This window comes from Rattus norvegicus, chromosome 7, assembly GCF_021556685.1.
Source record: "Rattus norvegicus strain SHRSP/BbbUtx chromosome 7, alternate assembly SHRSP_T2T, whole genome shotgun sequence".
Taxonomy (NCBI): domain Eukaryota; kingdom Metazoa; phylum Chordata; class Mammalia; order Rodentia; family Muridae; genus Rattus; species Rattus norvegicus.
The window spans coordinates 72,607,674-72,634,293 of NC_141540.1; the positions used below are offsets into that span (position 1 = coordinate 72,607,674).

General features: G+C 49.0%; 1 protein-coding gene across 3 annotated transcripts; it reads right to left on the bottom strand.

Moving 5' to 3' along the window:
• Positions 1-26,554, bottom strand: Os9 (OS9, endoplasmic reticulum lectin). Of its 3 annotated transcripts, NM_001007265.1 has the most exons (15): positions 26,364-26,554; positions 25,776-25,952; positions 25,038-25,101; positions 24,838-24,914; positions 24,537-24,635; positions 4,471-4,681; positions 4,253-4,354; positions 3,986-4,083; positions 3,761-3,815; positions 3,075-3,160; positions 2,582-2,857; positions 2,267-2,456; positions 1,257-1,421; positions 979-1,091; positions 1-713 (listed from the first exon to the last, which is right to left on the bottom strand). In NM_001007265.1, the coding sequence occupies exons 1-15, from the start codon at positions 26,523-26,525 to the stop codon at positions 588-590; spliced, it is 2,001 nt and encodes a 666-aa protein (NP_001007266.1). In that variant the 5' UTR covers positions 26,526-26,554; the 3' UTR covers positions 1-587. The 3 variants fall into 3 exon arrangements, with proteins under 3 accessions (NP_001007266.1, XP_087414042.1, XP_087414043.1); XM_087557916.1 differs by lacking the exon at positions 1,257-1,421 and having other exon boundaries at positions 26,364-26,541; XM_087557917.1 differs by lacking the exons at positions 1,257-1,421; positions 25,038-25,101 and having other exon boundaries at positions 24,838-24,946; positions 25,752-25,952; positions 26,364-26,541.
• Between the last annotated feature and the right edge of the window lie 66 nt (positions 26,555-26,620).

A 26,620-nucleotide genomic window follows, 5' to 3' on the forward strand; every position in this document is an offset into this window, starting at 1 on the left:
TTGACAGTCCGGTCTTTTATTTAGAAACCTGATTGCTGAAGAACAGGGGTGGCGCCATCTCCAACCCTTTTCGCTGGGATTGTTTGTGAGGTGATAGTAAGGGCTCCAGTTCCCTCAGTGACAAGAGACAGTCAGCAGACAGGAAGTAGGGGCCCCAAGGGAGAGGCAACAGCTCCCTAAACCAAAGGGATCAAGGTAGGGTGGGGCAAGGTGGGGTTGGGAATCTGCTTTCTTGGGAGTCTGAAAAACTGCAGCCCTGCTGTTCCTGCCACTCCCACGCACAAGGTCTCATCAAGTCTCTGGGTAGAGTGGGGTTAAGTGCTAAGAAGGTGGGGGACAGGAAAAGCTAAAGGAGCAAAGGAGGGTATGTTTGGGGAGCGAAACCTATAGCCTGGTCGTGGCCTTAGGTGGCTCCCTGGGACTGCAACAGGTCTCCCTCGTGGGTCTTCACACACCCTCAGGCTGGGCCCCTGAAATCCAGTGCTGGGTTCCAATCTGCCCTTTGCCTCCAGGGCCCCAGGATGGGGTAAGGAGGCAGAGCTGGTCAGGACGTTGCAGTAATCCTTAAAGGGCCTAGCAAGGTGGTCTCAGAAGTCAAACTCATCCAGGTCCCCTGTATCCTCTCCACCCGGAGAGCCCCATACACGGCGGTAATTGCTCTCCAGCTCACTCTGTCGCTGGCGTTCTTTATTGGCCTCTTCTGCTCCCTGCACCTGGGAGGAAGGAGGGGTTGAGCCAAGGAAACTCCTGTTCTGTGGGATCTAGGGAGGTCCTGAGACCTCGGCGGGAGGCAGGGACTAGGGATGTGGCCTCCCAATGGACTCTCCCAATGGACTCCCCTGAGCAGCAGCTGAGGCTTAGCGTCACCTGGGACAGGAGGATGGGGTGCACAAACAGGTATGGCTGGCATAACCAGACCCTAATTTGAGCAGCACAGTGGTGTGTGCTGCGGCTCAGGATGTGGGTAGGATGTCTCACCAAGATATTGAAGAAAATCTCCTTAAGGTTTCTTGTGTCCTCATCAGTCAGCCAGCGTGTGTCCTCCTCCTTACCTTCAGCCCCGGGTCGCACAATTTTGATCTCAATCTTGCCTGGCAAGAGCAATATGGGTGGTGAGGAGGGGAAGCTGGGAGCTTTAGAGTCCCCTGCCCTCCGGGTGGGTCCCAAGGTGAGGTGTCCAGTCCACCTTGACCCAGCCCTGCCACTCCTGTGGCAAGCCCTTCCGACAGCTCTAAGCACTGCCCTTCAGGGCCCACCTTCCGCCGTGAGCCCCTCCCTCTCCAGCACTTCTGTCACCAGCCCCTCGATCTGTTTCAGCTGTGGGTTTTCCCGGTTCATCTCCAGGACAGTCAGGTCCTGATTGGGGCCTCCATGACGGAGCTTGGTGACTCGGACCCGGACTCTGTGCTCAGGCTCCTCCTCTTAGAGGGGAAGACACGGGGAGACACAAAGCAGAGCCATGGTGACTCCGGGGTGAAGGGCTGTGAGGTGGCCCCTCTCTAAGCCAAGGGCTGCTTTGAGTAGAAGCTCCACCTCTCATGCATGTGATCCAGGGTTCGAAAACACGCCCTTCCCCAGAGGCAGACCCCCACCCCCACCCCAGCCTTCCATCTTCTATAGGAGAACAGCTGTTTCCTAAAAGCCAGGCCAGGCCACCTGCACCTGCAGAAGTGTCACCTTTATGGAGCAGGTTGGAGAGCCATAGCTCTGTTTTCCACAGACTTAACAGCCTTTCGATGTTTACCAGAAAGGTGGATAGAAGGTTGGAAGCTGGAATAACTTCTCTCTGCTCCATTCCAGCAGAATCCCATGACATGAGTACAAGGAGATGGAAGAAGGGATCACACAAGTGTGCCCTGGCTGGTGGTGGCTGGTGCCAACAGGCCTGCCTATTCACACTGACAGCCAGGGACCTTCCTGCTGCAGAGACCCCCCCCCCCCAATACCTGCCTGTTTGTCCATCTCCCACCATGTCCACTATGGAAACCCACAGACTGCCTGTCTCCTTTTCTGCAATCCCCACCCATGGCGAGGCCGGCATAGAGCTCCTTCTTCCTGATGAGCTTTTCAGCGTCCAGACTCAGCTCGTTTAGTCCCTGCTTATATGCCAGGCAGAGCACCAGGCAGTGAGCATGGAGCAAACCAGAGACCAGGCCTGCTCTTCCAGAAGGCTGGCTATGAGGTGTGTCTGCAGGGAGGACAGTGGGGGGAGGAGCTGACACTGCACAGTGCTCCCGAGGGAGGGAGAGGAAGCACAGGCTCTCACCTGTAGGGTGCGGTGATGGGGGAGGCTTTTGAGGGACAACTCTCCTTTTCTTGTATTTCTGGACAAGCTCTGGACTCTGGCTCTCCTGCAGCCTCTTGATGAGTTTGTCCAGAGTGGATGTCAGAGCCAATATTGCCTGCTCCCGCTCAGACTCCTTCCTCAGCCCTTCTGGGTCCAGTTCCTTCTCTGTCTGTGAAGCCCAATGAAGGTGGCAGTTAGGGGAAGAGAGATGGGGCATCCCCTTTAGACTAAGGGCAGCCACCATGCTGGGCGCTCCTGTCCTGTGCACTGTGGCAGTCGCAGGAGGGTGCTCACCTCCTGGATGATGTTTTCCAGCTCGCGCTCCATGCCAGCCTTAACCTCTGAGCGCAGGCGCTCTCGGTCCGAGGGCAGCAGCATCCCCTCCAACTCCTTCTCGAACTCTCCCAGGAGCTGCTGCTCATCCTCGTCCTCGTCCTCCTCCTCCTCGTCACCATCCTCTTCTTCCACGAGACCCCGGGGTTCACCACCCTTTCCCTTCGCCTCCGCTTCCCTCTGCGGGGCCTCTGTGGTATCATCTCCAGGCTGCTCCTGCCTTACGCTTGGCTTCCCCTGGGTGGGGAGTTGGGGAGGAGGAGTTCAGTTTGAAGGAGTCCTTCATAATACTGGGGGGGGGGGCAGGACATGCTAGTGGGGGCCACAGGAAGGGCAGAATGGGAGCTGGTGGCAGGACCAGGCTCTACTGGGGCCAGTTTGTCCCAGGTAAAGGTCTCTCTCCAAAGGAACACAATGGGGAGGTGGCTCCCACTGGCCCTGGGCAGGTCCGTACCTTTTCTGCACCTTTTAGCTCCTCGATCAATCGAATCAAATCTGCAGGACTCCGGATGAGTTTGACCTGCACATTATTCTGAAAATCTGAGATGAAAAAGAGAGTGGGTGTGGGCATTTTGCATTTTAAATCATCTCTTAATTCCTGAAGAGAGGCTTGGGGGGGCGAGGGGTGAGGATCACAGTCTGCCTCAGGAAGCCTGCAGAAGGCAACATGGTGGGCATGTGAGTAGCAAAGCACTGCTACCCCCCCCCCCCCCAAAAAAAACCTTAGTTTTTATTTTTAGGACCATAGAGGAGATTCGGAGCCTAGGACTCCTTACTGGAGTCTGCTTTCAGCTTCTCAGTTCTGGGCCTCCTGCTGTGGAGAACAGATCCCTTTACCCTTCCCCATTCTATAGGTGGGCAAACTGACAAGACATGGCAGGGGAGTGCAGGTAAGTGCCCTTTGACCTCCTTAAGTGGTTCTGCTGATCAGAGAGAAGCTAAGGGTGAGTGGGCTTACTGGGGCCAGGCCGTTGGATGGCTTAGAGGTAAATCATCAGTGTGCGAGAGTCTGGGTTCAGGTCTTGGCCCCAGAAGACACAGGGAGGTAGGGAGGAATGGACCTGATGTCCCGGCTCCCAACCTCCCGAGTAGCTCAGCTCTCCCCATCTAAGAACTGAGGGAGACACAGGGCTGACTAACCAGTGGGAGGGGCTGGAGCTGGGTCTGCTGCAGCCTCATGGTTCAGGTCCTGTTCCTGATGAGGAGAAAGGTCAGACTCAGGTGTGAGGGCTTGTCTCTGCCCTCCATGCTCCTTTCATCCCTAGACAGACAGAGGTCACCTCGTAGACCTTGGCTTGAGGGACCCTAGCCATCCCAGGGCCTGAGTCCAGGCTCGTCAGGGACAGCGGAGAGGCCTGATCTCACCCCTGCCTGTGCTTCCTCTGTTCCTGTAGCCTGCTCCTCTGGCTCCTGAAGCATTTTCCAAAACTCTGATTCCTTATCTTCCTTGGTGGGGCTCACATCTGGGGTATGGAGAACAGAGGAGAATATGGAAAGGGGGCAGAGAAGAAGGCAGGATAAGAGGGGATACACTCCCTCTTATCCTGCCACCCACAATGTCAGCACCGGACAGGAAGACAGGGAGGAAGGTCGTGGTGGCCAGCATCACGACTGGCCAAGGCCTCATCCCACCTTCTTTCTTTGGGGGTGCTCCGGCAGCCTTGCTCCCACTCCACACTTGGTGGTCTGTGTCCTGAACTTCCTCTGTGACTTTCTCTTCATGCTGCTTTGACTCTACCAGGAAACCAGTGCACACCAGCCAGGGATGCGTCAGTGCCTGCGGTGCCCATAGCGCCCACCCACCTGCGTGTAGGTCTGTCCCCGCCTCCCTCGCTGTCTTGTGTACTCACCAGCTTGCCTCTGGAGGTAGGCCATGTACTCGTCAGGCTGCAGGGCTGGGTGACATAGAATAGCCTGTGGGGCAGCGCTGGCTGGTGGGCGGAGGAGAGGGTGTGGGCAGAGCCTCGATGTCCGAATGCTCAGTACGTAGGAGCAGGAGAAGGGTTCATCTACTCGATCGATGTAGTCCCCAGATATGCCCGCGCCCTCGTCACACAGGAACTGTGGCAAGGCAAGAAGGGAGACTCACTGGTAAGAACCACCAAACTACCTTTGGTTCTTGGAACAGCAGCTATCTTTTGTTAAGGAGTCCTTACGGCAGACACCAGGGGACAGCGTGCAGACGCAGAACCACGATTGTGCACATGACATGCTACACAGAGTCAGTTATCTGGTTGTCACACAGACCCAGCAAGGAAGGCAGCATGGCCCCAGCTCGGTCACCCAGGATGCAGAAACTTATCAAATAATGCAGTTTAGACCCTTTCTCAGGTGGCAAGAATGGAAGATAAATTAGGCGGCTTCACTTACATTGGCAATCTGCATCAGTTCCTTGTCCTGGGTAAACATGGTGTGTTGGGGCTGCTGAGGTGGCTCAGAGTAAAGCTGCTTGCCACCACGCCTAATGGCGTGACCTGGCTCTCCAGTGTCCCACATAGTGGCCGGAGGGAACCCAATTCTCAATTGTCTTCTGACACCCACATGTGTGCTCTCTACCCAGCAGCACACACTAAGACCAGAGAGACAGAGACACCAGTGTGGTCCCTAAGCAAGGACAACATGCACTCACGAAGTCACTCACAAAGTCTTCAAAGAACCTATAACCCCTTCACTCAGGAGGCCAACACCGGGATTGCTGTAAAGTCAAGACCAGCCTGGGCTACAGTTTGAGAAAACAAACTAATCAAACAAGTGAGCTTAGGTGTAGGAGTGCTCTGTGGGCTATAACTATAAACTAACACTAGGTAGGCTGAAGTGGGAGAATCTGGGTTCAAGGCTAGCTTGGGTGACAGGGTAAGATCCTGTCGCACACACTAAATAAATAAATAAATAAATAAATAAGGAAGCAAGCTTGCATTCTAATAATAAGAAGGTAAATAACCAATTTTAAAATGTGGAAAGAGGGCTGGAGGATGGCTCAGCGGTTAAGAGCACTGACTGTTCTTCCTGAGGTCCTGAGTTCAATTCCCAGCAACCACATGGTGGCTCACAACCATCTGTAATGGGCCCAATGTACTCTTCTGGTGTGTCTGAAGAGAGTGACAGTGTGCTCATAGATAATAAATAAATAAATAAATAAATAAATAGATGTATCTTTAAAAAAATGTGGAAAGAGCTAACCAGATACTGCTTTAGAGAAGAGTAGCCCTGACCCTGTCCAGGAAGTGCCCATCAGAAGAAGCCACAAGAGATGACCTCTGCCACACTCACTACAAGGGCCACACCAGGAACTGGCCAGGATACCTCACAGACTGCTGGTGGGCTTGGAAAACTGAGCTGCTAGCTTGGAAAAGGTTAAACCTCGGAAGGTCAAACAGGGATGTGTGTGTGTGCACGAGTGTGTGCACAGGGGTGTGTGTGTGTGTGTGTGTGTACAGCTTGGCAACAAGAACTGTTAACTACTGAACGATCCCACAGCCCTGACTTCATTTTTTAATTTTCTGAGGTTAGCATAATTTATAAAGGGAATGGTAGGAGATAGTTGGACAGTTAAAAGGTGGTAACTAGGAAAGACTATTACAGGTCAGTACAGCTCATGAGTCCTGTTGAGGGGCCTCAGTGGGTAAAGCATTTGCCCTAAAAGGGTGAGTACCTAATCTGGAATCCCCAAGCTATAGAGACTCCTACAGCAGGCTGGGAGGTGGAGGCAGAGTCCCTGGATGCCTGAGTGCAGCCAGCCCGAGACAAAGCGGCAAACAAAAGTACCCTATTTCAAATGAGATAGAAGGTGAGGACCCAGGCCTGAATTTGTCCTCTGACCTCCACACACCTTGGCAAGTGCACAGTCACATTCAAATGAACAAACTGTGACGCACGCCTGTCCACTCGGGAGGCTGAACTCAAGGCCAGTCTCGGCTACGCACGGAGACTGTGGAGCATGGGGGTGAGTACCAGGCAGGGAAAGTTGGCCCAATGTTGAAAATCTGTAAGTGATATAACTTCAAACTAAAAGAGCATTAATACATTAAGAAGAGAACATTAAAATGGCCAAACCTGCTGCTGTGGTGGGAGTTTTACCCTTTGAGAATGTTTGGCTGACGTGGCATGAAGCTAGACAGTGTAAACGATGGAACAGAGCCGATCTCGGAGATGGGGCTTGGGCCAGGCCGGAGCCAGCGGCTTGTCTAGCACGGGTTTCATCTCCAGCACTGGACACTGAATACACAATAGTGTTGCCCCATCTTACCTTAAACTCAGTGATCCTCCTGCCTCAGCCTTCCAACTAGTAAAACGATAAGGGTACCTTGACCATGCCCAGCACTGGTGAGAATGCAGAAGTCAATAACTTCAGAAACCTCACTTTCAAATGCAAACATCGAGTTAAAAGAACAGCAGGCACACATGCTCGATGCCAGCACTCCGGAGGAGGAAGATTAGCAGTTCATGGTCATCCCTAGCCTCAGAACAGTTCAAACCAGCCTGAGCCAAGAGACCATCTGCCAAACAAACAAACAAACAGAAAACCAAAACCAAAACCCACCCAAATCTGGGGAACCAGCAGCTACTACATGAACTATCTAGGAAGTCCGGTCTTGTCTAGCCCCACCTAGCCACTGTCAGTCTGACTCACAAGTCTGACTCCACTGTGTGTCTTGGGTCCCACCCTTTGGTGACTATGTGTCACACTGACACATAGTATAGCCATCAACCAAACATAAAACCCAGGCTTGTGCTGTCTGGTTTGGCCTTAGAGTCAGAGAAATGTGTTTACAATGGATGGTCGGTTCTTTGGTTCCTGTGAGTCCTCAGTGTGCAAGCCTACACTTGTGGTGCACGCACAAGGAGGGTTACTGCTGAGCTGGCCTGGGGATTTACCAAAATGGCCAACACAAGGGAAGGAGAGGCACCGCCAGATCTCCAGGCCTTTGGAACACAGTCTTTCTTTTGCCCACTTATATGCCAACCTACAAGGATCATGTAGTCCCCGCGGGGACATGTACTATTCAGCAAAGGACACCCATAAGCAAACCTGGAGTCTACAGCGCCATGAGGAACACTGTCGGCGGTGTTTTAAACAAACAAGTCACTGGCAAGAAAGATTCTTGCTAAGAGGATTAACGCTCGGATTGAGCATGGGGAAGATCTAAGAGCCAGACAGCTTCCTGAACAGGTGAAGGAAGATAAGAAAGAAAAATGAGGCCAAAGAGGAAGACACCTGGGTTCCACTGCAGCACCGAGATACACCCAGGGTAGTTCCTGAGGACTGACAGGAACTGGCCACTTCCTGATTATTGTGGCTTTCTGTGGGGGAACAAACAACCTATACGGTAAAACACAGGGAGACAGCAGACCAAGACCTAAGTAGACACAACAAAAAATTCATTCACAGAGCACAGAACTTGGACGTGAACGAGAGATCTGACACACCCTTGCCCCAGCACTTTGAGGCTAAGGCAAACCCTCCCTAACCAGCCAAAGACAACAAAAGTAAAACATGTTTACATAAACACTAAGAATCGTACTGAAAATGTAAATGCTATATGTTAAAACCGGAGGGAAGCAAGCAAACATGTTCACCAGAGAAGAGTCAGGAAGTGAACGATGTGATCCTTCTGCTCAGGACATTACAGGATGGGCCAGGAGCACAGCCTCTGGTTAGCCAAAGCCAGATTCATTCAATCCTTGGTACCAAGGAGAAAGGGTTATGAGAATAGCTACACAGCCACCAGAATGGTCTCTAACACTTGAATGGACAAGTAGGGAACCGGCAAAGGGAATGCTGGTTAACGTGTAAAGGAGCTGGGCACGGTGGCACATGCATGCCTTTAATCCAGCACTCGGGAGGCAGAGGCAGCCAGGCCAGCCTGGTCTACAGAGTGAGTTCCAAGACAGCCAGGGCTACACAGAGAGGCCCTGTCTCAAAGATAAAACAAAAAAGTGTAAAAAGGACAAGAGACTCTTTTTGGTTTGTTTAGAGACTGTCTCACAATGTCTTGCACCCTGGCTGTCCTGGAACTCAGTGATTTTCCTGCCTCTGCCTCCTCTGTGCTGAGCTTACAAGAGATTCTTAAAGACAAGGAAACTCATTCATCTTTTCTTAAGAGACATCCAAAATAAAACCATCCTAAAAAAATTCTTTATCTGATGTATAGCCAATGATCAGTCAAATTCCTAAAGCTTAAAAATACACCAGGCTGGCAGGCTGTGCAGAGACCAGCATCCTTCCATGCTGGGCAGAGAGCAGTTCCTAAGCCAGGTAATTTATCAGTGCATCCCAATTTCCCAGGTCTCTTTCCAAGAAGATGCTCTGAAAACACTCTGCAGGTACGAGAGGACCATCCACAGCAACATTTCTGTGTTAATAAAAGACTTAAGACAGCACGCACGCGCGCGCACACACACACACACACACACACACACACACACACACACACACACGTGTGCGCGCAGGACCACTCAGAAGTGAGGCTGCAGATGTGGGACAGGAAAGCAGCGTCCGTTTGAGAGAGCTGGAGTTCTTTATGTACTGATTTGGAAAGAGCTCACAGGAATACGCTTATTAGAAATGTGCTTAGAGTCACATTTAAAAGTCTGTGGGCTGCGGGCTAGAGTGGTGGCTTAGTGGTTAAGAGCACTGACTCAGGGGACCTGGGTTCAACTCCCAGCACCCACATGGCAGGTCACAACTGTCTGTAACTCCAGTTGCAGAGGATCTGATGCCCTCACAGACAGCAGGCAAAACCCTGAAATGAAAAAAGAAAAAGGCTGTGGGCTGGTGCCATGGCCCAGTGGGTGAAAGAGGACTTTAATTTGATCCTTGGAACCCATGGTGGAAGGAGGAACAGATTTCCAAACCCCCTCTGACTTCCACACTCGCACTGTGGCACACATATGTGTGCACAGACACTCATGTGTGAACACTCACACACTCTCTAGTAGATAAAGTTTAAAAAAAAAAGATTTATTATGTACAGTGTTCTACTTACATGCATGCCTGCACACCAGAAAAGGGCACCAGATCCCACTACAGATGGTTGTGAGCCACCATGTGAGTTGAACAGAGGACCTCTGGAAGAGCAGTCAGTGCTCTTAACCACTGAGCCATCTCTCCAGCTCCAGATAAGAAAGTTTTTAAAAGATGTATTCATCTTTATTTTACGTGTGTCTTGACTGCACTTGTGTCAGTGCACCATATGTGTGCCTAGTGCCTGTGGGGGCCTGAGTAGGGCATCGGATCCCATAACAGATGGTCGTGAATCACCAAGGGGGTGCTGGGAATTAAACTCAGGACCTCTGGAAGAACAATTAGTGACCACTGGGCCATTTCTCCAGGCCCCAGCATTTCTTACCAGTCATGGTGGTTCAGGCCTCTAATTCCAGCACTTGGGAGGCAGAAGCAGGTGGATCTCTGTGAGTTTGATAGAAGCCTGGTCAATAGAGTGAGTTCTAGGACAGCCAGGGCTATATAAAGAAACCCTGCCTTGAAAAACAAAACAAAAGAAAAAGAGAAAAAGAAAAAGAGAAAAAGAAAAAGAATATGTTCCAGAGAATAAAAAAAAAAGGGGGGGGGGAGTGGGGAAAAACTCAGACTAGGGAAATGGTTCTACAGGAGAATAGGGCCATCTAGCAGCAAAGCAGCAGCAACAGCAGAAAGACAGACAGATGGATGGACAGATAAACAGACAGGCAGACAAGCAGATGGACAGACAAAGGGAGAGGGAAAGAGGAGAGACAGGAACAGATGAATAATAGAGGGAAAGAGGGAGGGAGAGAGGGAGGGAGGGAGAAAGAGAGAGAGAGACAGAGACAGAGAGAGGGAGGAGGGAGGGAGTCTGCCTCAAGAAGATGGACAAGAGCCAACTCCCGAAAGTTGCCCTCTGACGACCACACATGTACATACACTAAATTAATCAATTAATTAGTTTTTTAAAATTAGGTATGCTCCTTGAGAGTTTATGAAGTTAATGTACACTGATGCCAAAACAAAATAATGACAATACAAGAAAACTGAAGACCAATTTACTTATGGAAAATTGCATAAAAGTCAATTAAAATATTAGGGTTCTCAACAGGCATCTACTAAAACACATCATGGCATCAGACTAAAGCTTCTGCATATGGAAAGTAATCAGAAGAGTAGGGAGCAGTGGCTGGAGAGATGGCTCAGTGGTTAAGAACATGTACTGACTTGCAGAGGACCTGAGTTCGATTCCCAGCACCTACATTAGGCAGCTTACAACTACTTGTAACTCCAGCTCCAAAGGATACCCCTAACCTTAGGCACATGCACGTAACAGACATACACATCATGTTGATGTAAATAAATAATATTTTTTTAAAGATTTATTTATTCATTTATTATATATAAGTACACTGTAGCTATCTTCAGACACACCAGAAGAGGGCATCGGGTCTCCTTACAGATGGTTGTGAGCCACCATGTGGTTGCTGGGAATTGAACTCAGGACCTCTGGAAGAGCAGTCGGGTGCTCTTAACCGCTGAGCCATCTCTCCAGCCCATAAATAAATAATATTTTTTAAGAGTGAAGAGGGCTTGCTTAGGAAGCGCAAGGCCCTGGGTTCGGTCCCCAGTTCCGACAAAAAGAACCAAAAAAAAAAAAAAAAAAAAAAAGAGTGAAGAGGGGCCAGAGAGACCGCTCACCCAATGGGGCACTTGCACCAAGTCTGATGATCTGAGTTTAACCCTGGGGATCCACAGAGTATAGCAGGAGAGAACTGACTCTCACAAGTGGTCCTCTGATCACCATACATGGTACACACACGTCACACAAATACAACCTGCACACACATGTGCACACACGCACAGCAGATAAGATGTAGTGAAGAATGGAGACAATCCTCAGAGTAGGAGAAAGCATTTGCAAACTTGTCGAGGGACTAATACCCAGAATATACAAGCTCACACAACTCAATAGCAAAAACCAGACAACTTGGTTAAAAACAAGGAACAAATCTAGCAGCATCACAGAACTAAAAGAGAAGGGAACAAAAAAGCAACAGACCAAATTAACTATTTCACCAAGACATAAACGGCAGGAAGTACTTTTTTAAATGTTCATCAACTCTAGTTATCAGGAAATGCAGACTGAAACCACAGTGAGGTATCACCTCAGTCCAGATGTAACAGTTTTAACAGAAAGAGAAGACACCAAGGGGCAGCAAGGCTGTGCACAGCAGGAATCCCTGAACACTGTGGTGGGGATGTGAATTCCTGTAGCTATTATGGAGAGTTCCCAACAGCCATGCCTGGTGTGAAGAAGGGCTGATGTGGGAAGTGATGAACCACAGGGGACAGACTGCTTGTTTAGCATGCAAAGCCCTATGGCTGCTCCCCGGATGAAACAGGGCACTCTGGTTCCTGCTTATACTCACACACTTGGGAGGTAAATGCAGGAGAATTTTGGAGTTCAAGGTCATCCTCAGCTACAAAGTAAGTTTGAGGCCAGCATGGACTACATGAGACCTGCCTCAAACAAGTAAATAAGTAAATAAACAAGTAGGAGAGAGAGGAGAGACAGAGAGCGTGATGATGACACATTGCAGGACAGTCAGGGCAGCCGAGATACGGGCACAGTCTAAATGTTTATCAACTGATATGTGAACAAAAAAGTCTGCTGCAAGGGGCTGGAAAAGTGTTCACCCCCACCCCCACCACGTTTACTGTGTAGCCAGTCTAGCTGAATCGGTAACCTCCAGGTTCAGCGAGAGACCCTGTCTCAAGAAATAAAGCAAGATGGCTTCACGGGTAAAGGTCCTATTACCAAGCCTGACTGACTATTCGAGCTCTAGGACACCAACAGAGGAAGTCTGCATGTGGTTCTGACTTCCACACGCACACTGTGGCAGAGGACCTGGCTTTGTTTCCCACAACCTACATGGTGGCTAACAACCATATGTAACTCCAGTTCCAGGAGAACTGATGCCCTCCTCTGACACCAGGCACACATGTGGCACACACAGACAAACATTCAAGTCCAAAACTCATATACGTAAAATACATATATATACATAAACAATAAACTTTTAAAAAACAGTGCAGAGTTTCAGAATAAGACACCCAACATAGACCTCTGGCCTCTATCAATACCTGTAATCAACACACACACACACACACACACACACACACACACACACACGAGATGTATATAGCACACACATACAATGTGACTTAACTGTGTAACAGAATGCTGATTTGCCATAAATGGATAAAACCTTGTGGCTTGTAATATTGTGGGTGGGCCTGAGTCGTTCTCCTAAGTAAAACATAACCCAGACACAGAAAGACAGGTGCCTCAGCCAACACTTTAACTGGATCTTATAGCGGTAAGCACATTAGAGTGGCTCTCAGAGGCAGGGAGAACAGAGCAGAGACAGGGAGCAAATCTGAGTAACTGCCACTGCTTTAGAGTCAGATATCCAAGGTGTGGGTCCTACTAGGCAGCAGGCAGCGGACAGCAGCAATGCACTGCAGCTGCTTCTCTTTCCTTAGAGACAGGGTTCACTGTGCAGCCTTGACTGACCTCAAACTCACCATGTAAACCAGACTGGCCTCCAACTCACTATGTAGAACCAAGAACTAACCAAGAACTAGTGGGGAGCTGGAGAGATGGCTCAGTGGTTAGGAGCACTGACTGCTCTTCCAGAGGTCCTGGAATCTGTAACTCTGGTCTGAGGAGATCATGTTTTCTAGTTTCCACACTCAAGACACCAGGCATGAACATTATATGCATTTACAAATGCAAGCAAACATGTATCAAAACACGTACAAAAATAAATCTAAAAAAGAATTCATGGAGGCCCACCTGCTTTTTAAAGGTTTTTGCACTGCAGACAAAAACAAAAAACAAAACAAAACAAAAAATCCCCACCAAACAACTACAACAGATGGGGTAGAGGCAGCTTGCAGAAGAGGAGATGATCTTCACTATCTAAGTATCCGACAGAGGAATTAGATATTTACAATCTGTAAAGGACTCAGCAGCTACAACAAGAAAGTCAAAAGACAACCAGTAATGAAATGAGAGTTAATAACCATGAGAACATATCAACCACCAGTCCTGGATGGGCAGATGAAACTGCATCCACACCCAGCTGACCCCAGCTGACCCCAGCTGACCCCACCCTGAATGGTGCTCACAGACCAGAAAGTGACCTCAGATGCCACAAGGCTGTGGACCAGAGACCCTTCCCACACCCTATTGTGGATGCACGGAGACCCTTTCCACACCCTACATGGATGCACAGAGACCCTTCCCACACCCTACATGGATGCACGGAGACCCTTCCCACACCCTACATGGATGCACGGAGACCCTTCCCACACCCTACATGGATGCACAGAGACCCTTTCCACACCCTACATGGATGCACGGAGACCCTTCCCACACCCTACATGGATGCACGGAGACCCTTCCCACACCCTACGTGGATGCGGACATCTCTGCAGACCTCAGGATGGAAGTCCTCTAACACCAAAAACAGCTGGGTGTGGTGCTGCACGCCTTGAACTGCAGCACTGGCAACGCAGAGACGCAAAGATCTATGTGAGTTTGGGGTCAGCTCAGTCTATACAGTGAGCTCTGGGCCACAATAGCTAAGTCGTGGAAAAAGCCAAGGTATCCAAAAATCCAGAGGTGTAGATAAAGAAAAGGTGGTCTATGCACATACAGTCGAATTATGTCTTCAGCTATGAAAGAACTAAGTTGTGCTGTGTCGGAGTCACTGTCTTAGTGCTGTGAAGAGAGCCGTGACCATGGCAGGTTTATAAAGGAAAGCGTATAGTGCATCATGGCAGGGAGCATGGTAGCATCATGGCGCTGGAGCAGCGGTTGAGGGCTTTACATCCTGATCCACAGGCAGAGAGAGCTTGTGCCTGGTGTGGGCTTTTGAAACCTCAAAGCTCAGGGCTGGAGAGGTGGTCAGAGGTTAAGAGCTCTCACTGCTCTTTCAGAGGTGCTGAGTTCAATTCCCAGCAACCACATGGTGGCTCACAACCATCTGTAATGGGACCCGATGCTTCTTCTGGTGTGTCTGAAGAGAGTGACAGTGTACTCACAGCAATAAATAAATTAAAAAAAAAAAAAAAAACCTCAAAGCTCACCCCACTTCCTCCAACAAGGCCATACCTCACCTCCCAAACCTTTCAATCCTTTCAGACATTCCACTCCCTGGTAGACTAAGCATTCAAATACACAGGCTTTTGGGGGCCATTGTTTTCTAAACCACCACATGGTGTTTATAGAAAAATGTACTTAACAGAAAGTAATCACCTTAAGTGAATTAAGTCATTATCAAAAATGGCAAATATCTCATTTTTCTCATATTTGTGGATCTTAGATTTTATTCAGATCCATGAGCGCTCTCTCTCTCTCTCTCTCTCTCTCTCTCTCTCTCTCTCTCTCATACATGCACTCACACGCACACACACACACACACACACACACACACTCATGCATACACTTAAAAATAATACAAATAAATCTTTTAAAAAATGAATAAAGTAAAAATAGTGGCTTAAAGAAGGAATTTTGAATGTTTCACCATAAAGAGATGATAAATATTTGAGGAGTTAGACATGTTTATCATTATTTAAACATTATCTGGTATGTATATCTTGAAGCATCACATGGTAATCATAAGTGTATGCAATTTTATGTCTGTCTTCTCTCTGTCTATCTACATACCTTATGTTTTGAAACAGGGTCTCTCTGTGTAGTCCTGGATGTCCTGAATCTTGATGTAGACCAGGTCTTGAACTCATGGAGATCTACCTGCCCCTGAGTGCTGGATAAAAAGATGTGCAGCCCACACCTGGCCCTTTAGGGGTATTTAAGCATCATTATGAGGCACGTTACTATGGAAATATAAGGAAGAAACAAAGATCTTTAGAATATCACTCAACTCAGGCTGGAGAGGTGTCTCAGTGGTTAAGAGCCCCGACTGCTCTTCCAGAGGTCCTGAGTTCAAATCCCAGCAACCACGTGGTGGCTCACAGCTATCTGTAATGAGATCTGATGCCCTCTTTTGGTGTATATGATGACAGCTACAGTGTACTTATATATAATAAATGAATAAATCTTAAAAAAAAAGAATATCACTCAACTCACTATATAAATGAATCAAAGATGAAAAAATAACACAAAAAGCACAAGATCATATTAATGACCACAGGAGATAGACTGGAAAATTCCATACTATCTATCATCCAGCATGGACAGCCAAAGACTCACACCAGGGAACTTCATTTTCCTGATGAATGGCACTTAAAGCCAAAACCGCAACAGTAGAAAAGCTACTGGAAAGCACACGGACAATGAAACGCCTCCTTAGAGCCAGGGACAGGGTTAGAGAGACGGCCCAGCACCAGGAGCACTAGTTGCCTTTGCAGAGGACTGGGCTTTGTTCTGGTGCCCATGTGGCAGCTCACAGCCGTCCGTAAGTCCAGTTCTTGGGGGCCCTTCCCTTGCTGGGTATGCACATGGTATGCATACACACATGAGAAACATTCACACACGTAAAATAAAGCAGGTGCATTTATCTAATAAAGCCAGGAGGGCTGGGTACAGCAGTGTGCGTCTGTAATTCCCCCCCTGGGGAGGCAGACACCGGGAGATCCCTGGACCTTGGGCTCTGGTCAGCCTAACTGATGGGCACCAGGTTCTCTCAGAGATGAGGGCATGCAGTGACAGAGGAAGAGCCTAACTGCAACCTCTGGCCTCTACACATGTGCATACACACAACGCACAGGCAAATCTACAAAAACCCTGAATCAGGAATAAGTCAAAGGTGCCCACCAGCACCAGCTCTATTACTTCAGAGTCATAAGAAAACTGAAACATGTAAAGATTAAAATAAACCCCGGCTGGGTGTTATAGCATGCCTTTAATCCCAGCACTAAAGAGACAGGCAGGCGGATCTCCTATATGTCTGACGCAAGCCTGACAGAGTGAGTTCCAGGCCCTCCAGGGCTACATAGTGAGGCCTGTGTCAATTTTAAAAAAAAAAAAAAAAGCACAAGAATTTGCAATTGACAGAAATGACAGACATTTAAGTGTGGTAAGCATACCTATAAGCCAACATTCAGTAGGCTGAGGCAGGAGGATCATAAATTCAAGGCCAACTCCACTACATAGCGAGACTCTCTCAAGGCACAAAGAGGACCAGTTGTAGTGGTGCTCACCAGTAGGATTTGATGTAGGAGGCAGAGGCAGAAGGATCATGAGTTTGAGGCTAGCCTGAACTACACATTTTGCCAGGCCGTGGTGGTACACACCTTTAATTCCAGTACTTGGGAGGCAGAGGCAGATGAATCGGAAGCTCAGGGTTAGGCTGGTCTACAGAGTGAGTTTCAGGACAGTCAAGGCTGCACAAAGAAAACCGGCTCAAAAAAGAAAGAATGTCGGGCCCCAGCTCCGAAAAAAAGAAAAGAAAAAAAAGAAAGAAAGAATGGATGGGCTGGACAGATATGGCTCAGTGGTTATGAGCACTGGCTGCTCTTGCAGAAACCAGGTTTAGTTCCCAGGAGTTTATAGCCATCTGTACCTCCAGTTGCAGGGACCTTCACACATTCTTTTGGCTTCCGTGGACATAGCATGCTTGTGGCACACAGACGTACGTGCAGGAGAACACTCATTCTTACAAAGAAAGAAAACTAATACTTGGGTTAGCTCAGTGGGTGTGGTGGTTTGAATAAGAATGGATCCTGAAGGGGTTGGGGATTTGGCTCAGAGGTAGAGCGCTTGCCTAGCAAACGCAAGGCCCTGGGTTCAGTCCTCAGCTCAAAAAAAAAAAAAAAAAAAAAAAGAATGGATCCTGAAGGCTCCCATTTTTCTGTTAGGAAGGATTGGAAAGGTCAGGAGGTGTGGCCTGGGGAAGGACGTGTGTCCCACTTGGGGTGGGCGCTCAGGCTCCCTCCCTGCTTGCAGATCAGGGACTGCTGCCATGCTGATGGACCTGAGACCACGATCAAGCCTCAGTCAATGCTCTCCTTTACAGGAGTGGCCTTGGGCACTGTGTCCACAGCAGCAGAACACTAAAAGAGCAAGTAAAAGCACTTGCAGCACGGGCCTGGCACCCTGGCGCAATCCCTGGGACCCCTCAAAGTGTCCACCGACCTCCACATGCATACCATGGCTGGCCCCTATCCATCATCACAACACAGATCTGACACACATATACACACAATCATAATAATTTTGGAAGTTAAAAATATATCACAGAACGTGTGGTGAAATCTAGACCTTTGGGACTGCCAGCAGGAATGTGAAAAGATGCAGCTGCAGTGGAAAACACAACAGATCCTAACTCTGTAAACAAACCACAGACAGCCATACTCCACTCCTCAGAGAGACAGAAACAAACCCCTGAAACATAGTCAAGCAGACGTCGGTCATGAGCCTGCTGCATTACCCACCGTAGCTCAGAGCGGTGGTGAGCAGGTGTGCACCCAGCAACAGATGAGCATGGGGACAACAGGGGATAGCTACAGAAGATGAAGCCACAAACAAATACCTCTCCCATAGATACTGTGTCATGTGATTGGAAACAATACACTGGTAAGCTGAGCAAATATTTTATAATTTTACTTACATGTGGTGCTGGATAATTTTATGTCAACTTGAGACAAGCTAACGCAGTTTGCAAGGAGGGAGCCTCAATTAAGAAAATGCATCCATGGGCTGGAGAGATGGCTCAGTGGTTAAGAGCACTGACTGCTCTTCTAGAGGTCCTGAGTTCAATTCCCAGCAACCACATGGTGGCTCACAACCATTTGTAATGGGATCTGATGCCCTCTTCTGGTGTGTCTGAAGACAGCTACAGTGTAGTCACATACATGAAATAAATAAAATGTTAAAAAAAAAAAAAAGAAAGAAAGAAAAAAGAAAATGCACCCATAAGATCAGGCTGTAGGCAAGCCTGTTGGATATTCTCTTAGTGATCGATGTTGTAGGGTCTAGGTGCTATAAGAAAGCAGGCTGAGGGGTTGGGGATTTAGCTCAGTGGTAGAGCACTTGCCTAGCATGCGCAAGGCCCTGGGTTCGGTCCCCAGCTCCGAAAAAAAAAAAAAAAGAAAGAAAGAAAGAAAGAAAGAAAGAAAGAAAGAAAGAAAGAAAGCAGGCTGAGCAAGCCATGAGGAAAAAGCACATAAGCAGCACCCCTCCATTGGCCTCTGTATCAGCTCCTGCCTCCAGGTTCTGACTTCCTTTCAACCCCCATACAGCACTGAGCATAAAACAAGGGAACTAAACGTGGTGATGCCCACCTTTACTGCAAGCATGTGGGAGGCAGAGGCAGGCAGATCTTGGTATGAGGCTGGCCTGGTCTATATCAAGAGTTCCAGGACAGCCAGGGCTACATACTAAGACCCTGATTCAAAACAAAACCCAGCAGAACTGAAAGTGCTTCTCTCCTCAGCAGGGTATAGGTAAGATCTTAAAGTTACCAGGCTGGAGCTCCACATCACTGTCCTGAATCAGAAATACATCAGCAAAAGAGCTTGGCAGTGTACCAGACATGTGACATTTTACTTCGCTTTTCCTGAGATGAGATCATGCTAAGTAGTCTGTCCTTGAACTCATAACTCTCCTGCCTCAGTGTCTTGAGTGCTAGATTTACAGGCCTGCACTGTCACAGCTGGCTACTTCCTTTTACTTTTTGTGGTTTTGGGGATGAACTCAGGACACACTATCACAGAGCCTGTTGCCTACCATAGCATGAAACAATATATTCAGCTGGGAGGTTAAGAATTCAAGGCCAACTTCAGCTACATAGTAGTAAATCAGAGACCAGCCTTAGCTATACAATATCCTGTCTCAAAAAAAAAAAAAAAAAACAAAACAAAAAACAAAGCAAAATGCAACAATGTATACTTTCTATGATGTATGAGTTTATAGTAAAATACAGAGGAAAGGCCAGGGCATTGTGGTTTCAAGAACCAAGGAGGGAGGAGTTGAGAGGTTAAGGTTATATTGTGTTTTTAGCCTCTTAACTCCCTCTTTAATCAGAACATAGACTGTGTGGAGAGATTCATGCCTATTATCTCAGCCCCCCGAAGGCAGACACAGGAGGATCACAAGTTTGAGGGCAGGATGGACAAGAGTGCAAGTTCCTGGCCAGGCTTGACTGTAGAGCAAGACCATGTTTCAAACACTCTCTTCCCAAGACCAAAACAGAGTCAAAGCAAACGTGGCAAACCAGCAACATCGATTCTCTCGGAAGCAGACTGCTCTATCTGAAGCATGTCATAACTAAGAAGAAAAATCAGTGTCATTGCTAGATTCAAAAATACCCAAGGCAGGATCCCACACTGCTAACCAGACCTCAGCCCCACACAACTACGTTTACTATTATTTATTTTTTGAGATAAGAGTCTCACTCACTCCATAGTATAGGCAGGCCACTGACAATGCTTCCAGAGAGATCGTGGATGATCACTGCAGTGTGCTGGTCAGGGAGACTGGGAGTCAAGGACTCACACTCTACCCTTCTTCCTACCATATGCTTGCCTGGACCTTACCAAAATGCCCATGATCACCCACGGCAGTTTTCAGTCTTCCTCTTCTGAAAGGTCAGAGGCAGTCAACATGGCCCTGTCCTTCCTGAGTTCTATGCCACAGTAACACCTCTGTGGCCTCTTAGGAAAGGCCCCTTTCTACTTACTCTCTCAGATGCTATGATAGCTTCCTCAAAAGTCTCAGGTTGGTCTCCAGCTCTTGATCCCTCTGCCTCAGCTCCCTAGGCGTCGGGATTATGGATATTACCATGTCCCGCTTCTCTCCTACTCTCTCAACTGATTGCTTTCACTGAAGTATTTACTCACACCTATGGCTCCCACAACCACACGTGAGGATTGGCCCCTCAATGTGATCTCTCTCCAGACCTGCAGATTTTTGCTTACCTGGGAAATCTCCACTCCTGGGTCTGAAAGCCACTAAAAGTATCATCTGGAAAAACAAACTCACCGTATCACCAAGCTTCCTCCTTTTAACGCCGTCTTCCCAAGTGACAGTTGCAAATCCTTTCTCTTCCGCTGCTGACTTTCCCCTCTAAACCCCTCTCTTCATCCCTGGGTCACTTTTGCTTCTCAACTGAAATCACCATGTTACCTGACTGATTTCTCAATGGCTGGCTGTAGGTCAGAGTGAGATTCCAAAGCCAGGGTGAGCATTGTCTCACCCTGCCTCAGCACAAGAACAGCACCTCTCCCAACCTGTGTCCTGCCCACTAATGGCTGCCCACTCCCATCTCATACATACATCCTTTGCTTATGACTAGCCTTCTCCATCCCTGTGACTCTCAGTTCCCGGGTCACACCATTGCCTCTTGACTCCCTTCTTTTTTTTTTTTACGGAGCTGGGGACCGGCCTCTTGACTCCCAAGCCTTCCTTCTGCACTTGACTGCTGCCCCTTCCACTGGGCACACCCTTTCTTCTTCCTGTCTCCCACCCCTCTACACCAGCTGGGCTAAACTTCCATCAACTATCAGTTCAGAGGTCACTTTCTCCACAGGCCTTCCTTTCACCTTCCATTTAGTGTCCCTGGCTGCTGTCTTGTAGTGTACACCCAGGCTGGAATGGCTCGGATCCACTTCACTGCTCTAGAGACAGGGGCAGGTGCCATGCAGCTAAGTGTTAGAGTGCAGTGGCCTCGCACATGCATGTGGCTTTCTGCCTGAGGAGCACTGCACAGACACAAGTGACCTTCTGGGTGGGTCAACAAGGCTAACATTTGAGGCCAGGCATGGTAGAGCATGCCTTTAACACCAGCTCTTGAGAGGCAGAAGGCAGGAAAATCTGTGTGAGTTTAAGGTCAGCCTAGTCTACATACAGAGTTCCAGGGCAGCCAGGGCTACATAGAGACCCTGTCCAGGAAGGAAGGAAGGAAGGAAGGAAGGAAGGAAGGAAGGAACTGGCTGTCACATAATTCTATTCGTTGAGCGACTAATTGGGCCCCTACATGGTACAAGGTATCATTCCAGGAACTGAGGACAAGAGTAAAAACAGGAAAGACATTGTCCCTTCCCTCTTGGGACTCTTCAGTGGAGTGAGATGGAGACAGATATTAAATAAGATCATTTCAGGCAATGGCACATGACTTTGTCTGTCTGTTTTTGAGACAGATTCTCATTCTGCAAACCAGAATGTCCTCGAGTTCACTATGGAGCCCAGGCTGACCCCAAACTTAGCAGTCATCCCTCTGCCTCACACTCCTAAGATCTGGGTTTAGAGGGGTGAGCCACCCCTCAGCTACTTTATAATACAGACTTTGAAGAACATAAACACTCTAAATGACCGTTGCCAGTATGAAAGGGGTGTGTGTGTGTGTGTGTGTGTGTGTGTGTGCGTGCGTGCGTGTGCGCGTGCTGGCAGAAGGACAAGGCCACTGTGACAGAAACTCCATGAGTATTTTTATCTCTAGCCTAGATTTCGTTGTTGAATCGCAGAGCTAATTGCCAACTGAAGATCACTAGGGGGGTGTCTGACAGGCTTTCCAACCTCCATCTGCACAGAACCAACCCATCTTTCCTTCTTCAAGCCTGCTCCTCCATGCTGTAGCCACTTTCAGCTGATGAGGCTAAAATGGCCATAATCATCCTTAACTATGCCCATGTGCAGCACAACCACAAATGTCACTGGTTTTACCTTCAGAATACAGACACAATGTGCGGGTGTGGGGCGTAGGGAGGCATGATGATCCGCATGTATGAAAGGTCACGAGGAGCTGGAGAGGTGGTCAGGGCTTGGTGGGTAAGAGCACATGCTGCTCCTGCAGAAGACCCAGGTTTGTTTCCAGCTCGCTACTGCCTGAACCTCTAGGTACAAGGGATCTGACTCCCTCTGGTTTCTGAGGGCACCTGTTTACATGGTGCACACAAACTCATTCAGGGGCTGGAGAGATGGCTCAGTGGTTAAGAGCACTGTCTGCTCTTCCAGAGGTCCTGAGTTCAATTCCCAGCAACCACATGGTGGCTCACAACCATCTGTAATGGGTACCAGTGCCCTCTTCTGGTGTGTCAGAAGATAGTGATAGTGTACTCACATACATAAAATAAATATTTCCTAAGAAAAAACAAAAAACAAAACAAAACAAAAAAACCTCATTCAGGCAACATGCACACAGATATATGCCTAATGTTTTTTTACAAAGCTTTAAAAGTTTTTCTTTAAATATTTTTAAAATGTCATAATGAAACCCACTATTTTACATAAAATTAATAGCTTTTTAAAAATTAAAATTAAGGGTTGGGGATTTAGCTCAGTGGTAGAGCACTTGCCTAGCAAGTGCAAGGCCCTGGGTTCAGTCCCCAGCTCTGGGGAAAAAAAAAATGAAAATTAAGCTGGCAATGGTGGTGCATGCCTCCCTCTAATCCCAGCACTCGGGAGGTCAAGGTGGGTGGATCTCTGTGAGTTAAGGGCAGCCTGGTCTACAGGGTGAGCTCCAAGACAGCCTCTGCTGAAGCCGAACTGTCAAATGGTCTCCAGGACCAGGCAGAAGAGGGAGCAAGTGCTTGAAGCAGCACAACAGAGCCAGCTCACACTGCCTCTCAAGGACCGAGGGGAAAAGTCTTGGCCATGTTGCAGGATGGTCGACATGCATCATATGACAGCTTGTTTTGGGCATGGATGAAGTATTCATACAATGGTTGATTGCTGACATTGCCAGCGTCTTTCCCCGCTTGAAACTGACTGCTCAATGCTACTGCGTGACTGAGTGTGTGAACTGGTTTTGCATACAGCTAGTGCTGGTGGGTGCCACAGCTGCTGGTGTTGTAGGTAGTTCTCTAAAGGTGTCTACGGTTGTGCAGACGCAGAAGATTTCTGTATGCACCTGCTTGTGTGCCCCACCTGCCTCCGCTCAGCTGTGACCCAGGAGAATAAAGAGGACCATTCGCTAGGAGGCTACTGACCGAGATGCTGGTGAGAATTCAGAGTCCCAGCCACGGGACAAACGGGTTGTCTCTTGTTCCTTTTCCCATAGTTCACAATAGCCTTAGGCTCACGATGCTCCCACCTCCGCCTCCCAACTTACTGAGATTACAGGTGTATACTGCCATGCCCAACTGGTGAGAGGCTTTTGGTTTTTGAGGCTGTCCTGGAACCCACTAGGTAGACCAGGCTGCCTTTGCATTCACAGAGATCCACCTGCCTCTGTCTCCAGAGTGCTGGGAATCGAAGGCGTGCGCTGACGCTGTCAGCCCTGAAGCCAGTTTTAAAAGGCCATTAAGAGGATAGCTGGGCTTTGAGCGAGCTAGCCTTATCTCCCTCCTTCTCATCCTTGGTTCTACGATGTGGTTCTACGCTGTGACCCTTTAGCACAGTTCCTCCTGCTGTGGTGGCCACCCCTCAGCCATGGGATAATTTTCTTCTAGTTGAAATCTTGCTGCTGTTATGAGTCATAATGTAAATATCTGACATCCAGGGCATCTGATGTGTGGTCCTTGTGGGGTCTCGGACCACAGGTTGAGAACCACTGACTTGTGGCTTCTTTCAGACTCACTTCTTGGGTTAGCATCCCTTGTATATCAGGCCCTCCTCACATGCAGGAACTTCCTGTTTGCTTCCCACTTTGCTGGAAGAGTTAAGGCCGATGTCTCCATGTTACACCCAGAGCAAGAAGAGTCAAAGACAGACAGACGCTAACGTTTACAGCTTAGGTAACGGAAAGGAGAAATGTTGGAAAGGCTTAAATGTGCCTGGAAGTACTGAGGGTAGCCTATGGGAAACGCAGAGTTAAATTACCTCCACAAATGCAATGATATCACTCCGGCAGCTAGACATCAGCCCCAGACTGGGCTCTACACCTAAGAGATACTGTTCACTTCAGGGCACAAGCATCCTTCTCCCATAGTAACAGATGGACTATTGTTATTCAGGGAAGGTTTTCTTCGAAGACTTACCCGAACTTCAGCTTCTCTGGGCTTCCCATTGAGATCGCATTTGGACCCATTGCCGTAGGTCTGGCTGTGGTAGCGTTTCAGCCGATGCTGCTTGGAGGCCTGGAGAAAACATGAGGTAGGATGAGGGCATGAGGAAGGGTCTCTCCCACAGGGACCCGGGGATCAAAAGACCTGATCCAGGGGACTTGATGGGTACCAAACCCCAAGAAACATAGCAGTTCAGTCTGACCCTCCTGTCGCCTGGGTTGTCTGTCTGAAGCTCAGCCAGTCCCCATTCCAACCCCAATCCCCAGCCAGTCACCTTGGCTGTTTCATCGTCCCAGTTGAAGGCTGACTGGTAGTAGCCAAGGTAGAGGACGTCACCTTTGATCTCCGAGTCTGTAAAAGAAGCCACAGTAAAGCACATTATTCTATTATGAGGCCTAGGAGGGAGGACTGAGAGGGAGGGTCGCCATCCACACGGCATCATGAAGGCTTAGGGAGAATGTAGGAGTTACTCACCTTCCATATGGTACTGCTGGATATGGCGTCCATAACAGAATTCATATGTCCACCAGTCCTTGGTCTGACAATGGAAAGAGAACAATCAGGAGGCACGAAAACGGCTCCTTGTGAAACCAGTCTCCTGGATCCAAGATATATAACCTGTCACTGAGTTCTCACCTCCTGCTCTCTCTCCCCTCATGCATTCTTGATTCTAAGAGAAGGGACAGCTGTTTTCTTTTCATGGCCAGAGACGCACATCTAAAGTATAACTGATTCCCACCCACACCCTGTCTGTCTGTCTGTCTGTCTGTCTGTCTGTCAGGAAAGGGGTAAGACAGGGCCACAGTGCACTGTGATCCAACCTAGGATCACAGGCATAAGTCATTCCCTGCCCTCCATAAAGATAAGAAATCATGGTATCCTTGAAGCACTCAGAAGGACCCTCCCACAGGTTCAAGTATTAAGTGAACTTCTTTGAATACAATGGCATCCCGGGGTAAAGAGCAATAGGAGCAGAGGGTGACTTTATGGGTAAGCTCCTGCTCTTCCCATCCCATCACTGTTCTTCTCATCTTGGTTTAACCAATTTTGAGATCTTCTAACGTAACCCTTCCCTACACTCAGCAGAGTCTTTGCTTTGTTTCCCCCTCCTCCGTCTGAAAACAATGTCTAGTACACCAATGGCCCCTTAACTCCCACCGCCCCCCATTCCAGTTCCCAAGACTTCACTCCGCCCACCCCAGTTCCTTTCACCTTCAGCAGACAAGGGGCATCTCTCATTGGGCTCAACAATTCAGGAATCCCGGGCCCCTGGTAAGCAGGTGTCTCCTCCTCCCTTTCACGCTGGAAGTGAATAGCTCCAGCTGGTAGGCGGCACTCATAGCGCTGTTTGTACTTTGAAGACACAACCACCACGTCTGAAGCTTGGCTCTGGGAAAGAAGGGTCGGGAAGGGGGGCAGGGAGGCAGACGCTGGGACCAAGAACAACGAGATCCCTCTTCAGACCCTGGGGACGTGCCCAGTGGAAGAGAGAATAAGCCACAAGTCCTCCAGCAGCCCCGGCTGAGCGGAGGAGAGGGCGCTCTCGCTTCCCCACCTGGCGGGGTCCGGCTCCTTTCAACGCGACCTGGGGACCCGAGGTCCACAGCGGAGAGCCCCACCCCTGCCGGTGCCTGGTCCCCGGGGATAGATCTGCCTGCCATTCCCAGCAGGATCGTAGAAACACCACCATGTCTTCTTCATTCCCCCGGTCTCCCGCGCCGGACGCGCAGCTGCCTTTCCTCCTCCACCTTGCGCCCCTACCTCTTGCACAGGACCCTCGCCTCGCCCTACATCCCTCACCTGCCCTCCCATGACAGGCAACGGCAGGATCTGGATGCCATAACGCATCTCACTCAGCTCCTCCAAATTCAGGCTCCCGACACCGCCCGTCAGATGCGCAGGTAACAGGAGCCCCAGAAATAGCAATCCCAACAGACTGGACAGCAGCGCCTCCGCCGCCATCTTCCGCTTCGTCTCTGCTAGAGATGTTCCTTCCGCCCCAAACCTGGCAGCGGCCTCACCCGTCTATTAGCGCCTCAAGCTCTCATTGGCTGCCC

What these genes read in the sequence shown, in the direction of transcription:
- Os9 (NM_001007265.1), bottom strand. Translation starts at nt 26,525, where the DNA reads ATGGCGGCGGAGGCGCTGCTGTCCAGTCTGTTGGGATTGCTATTTCTG. An exon ending in TGCCTGTCATGGGAGGGCAG is followed by an intron (nt 25,953 to 26,363) that starts GTGAGGGATGTA and finishes CTTCTTTCCCAG; the next exon opens with AGCCAAGCTTCAGACGTGGT. An exon ending in AGATTTTCTTCAATATCTTG is followed by an intron (nt 714 to 978) that starts GTGAGACATCCT and finishes CCTTCCTCCCAG; the next exon opens with GTGCAGGGAGCAGAAGAGGC.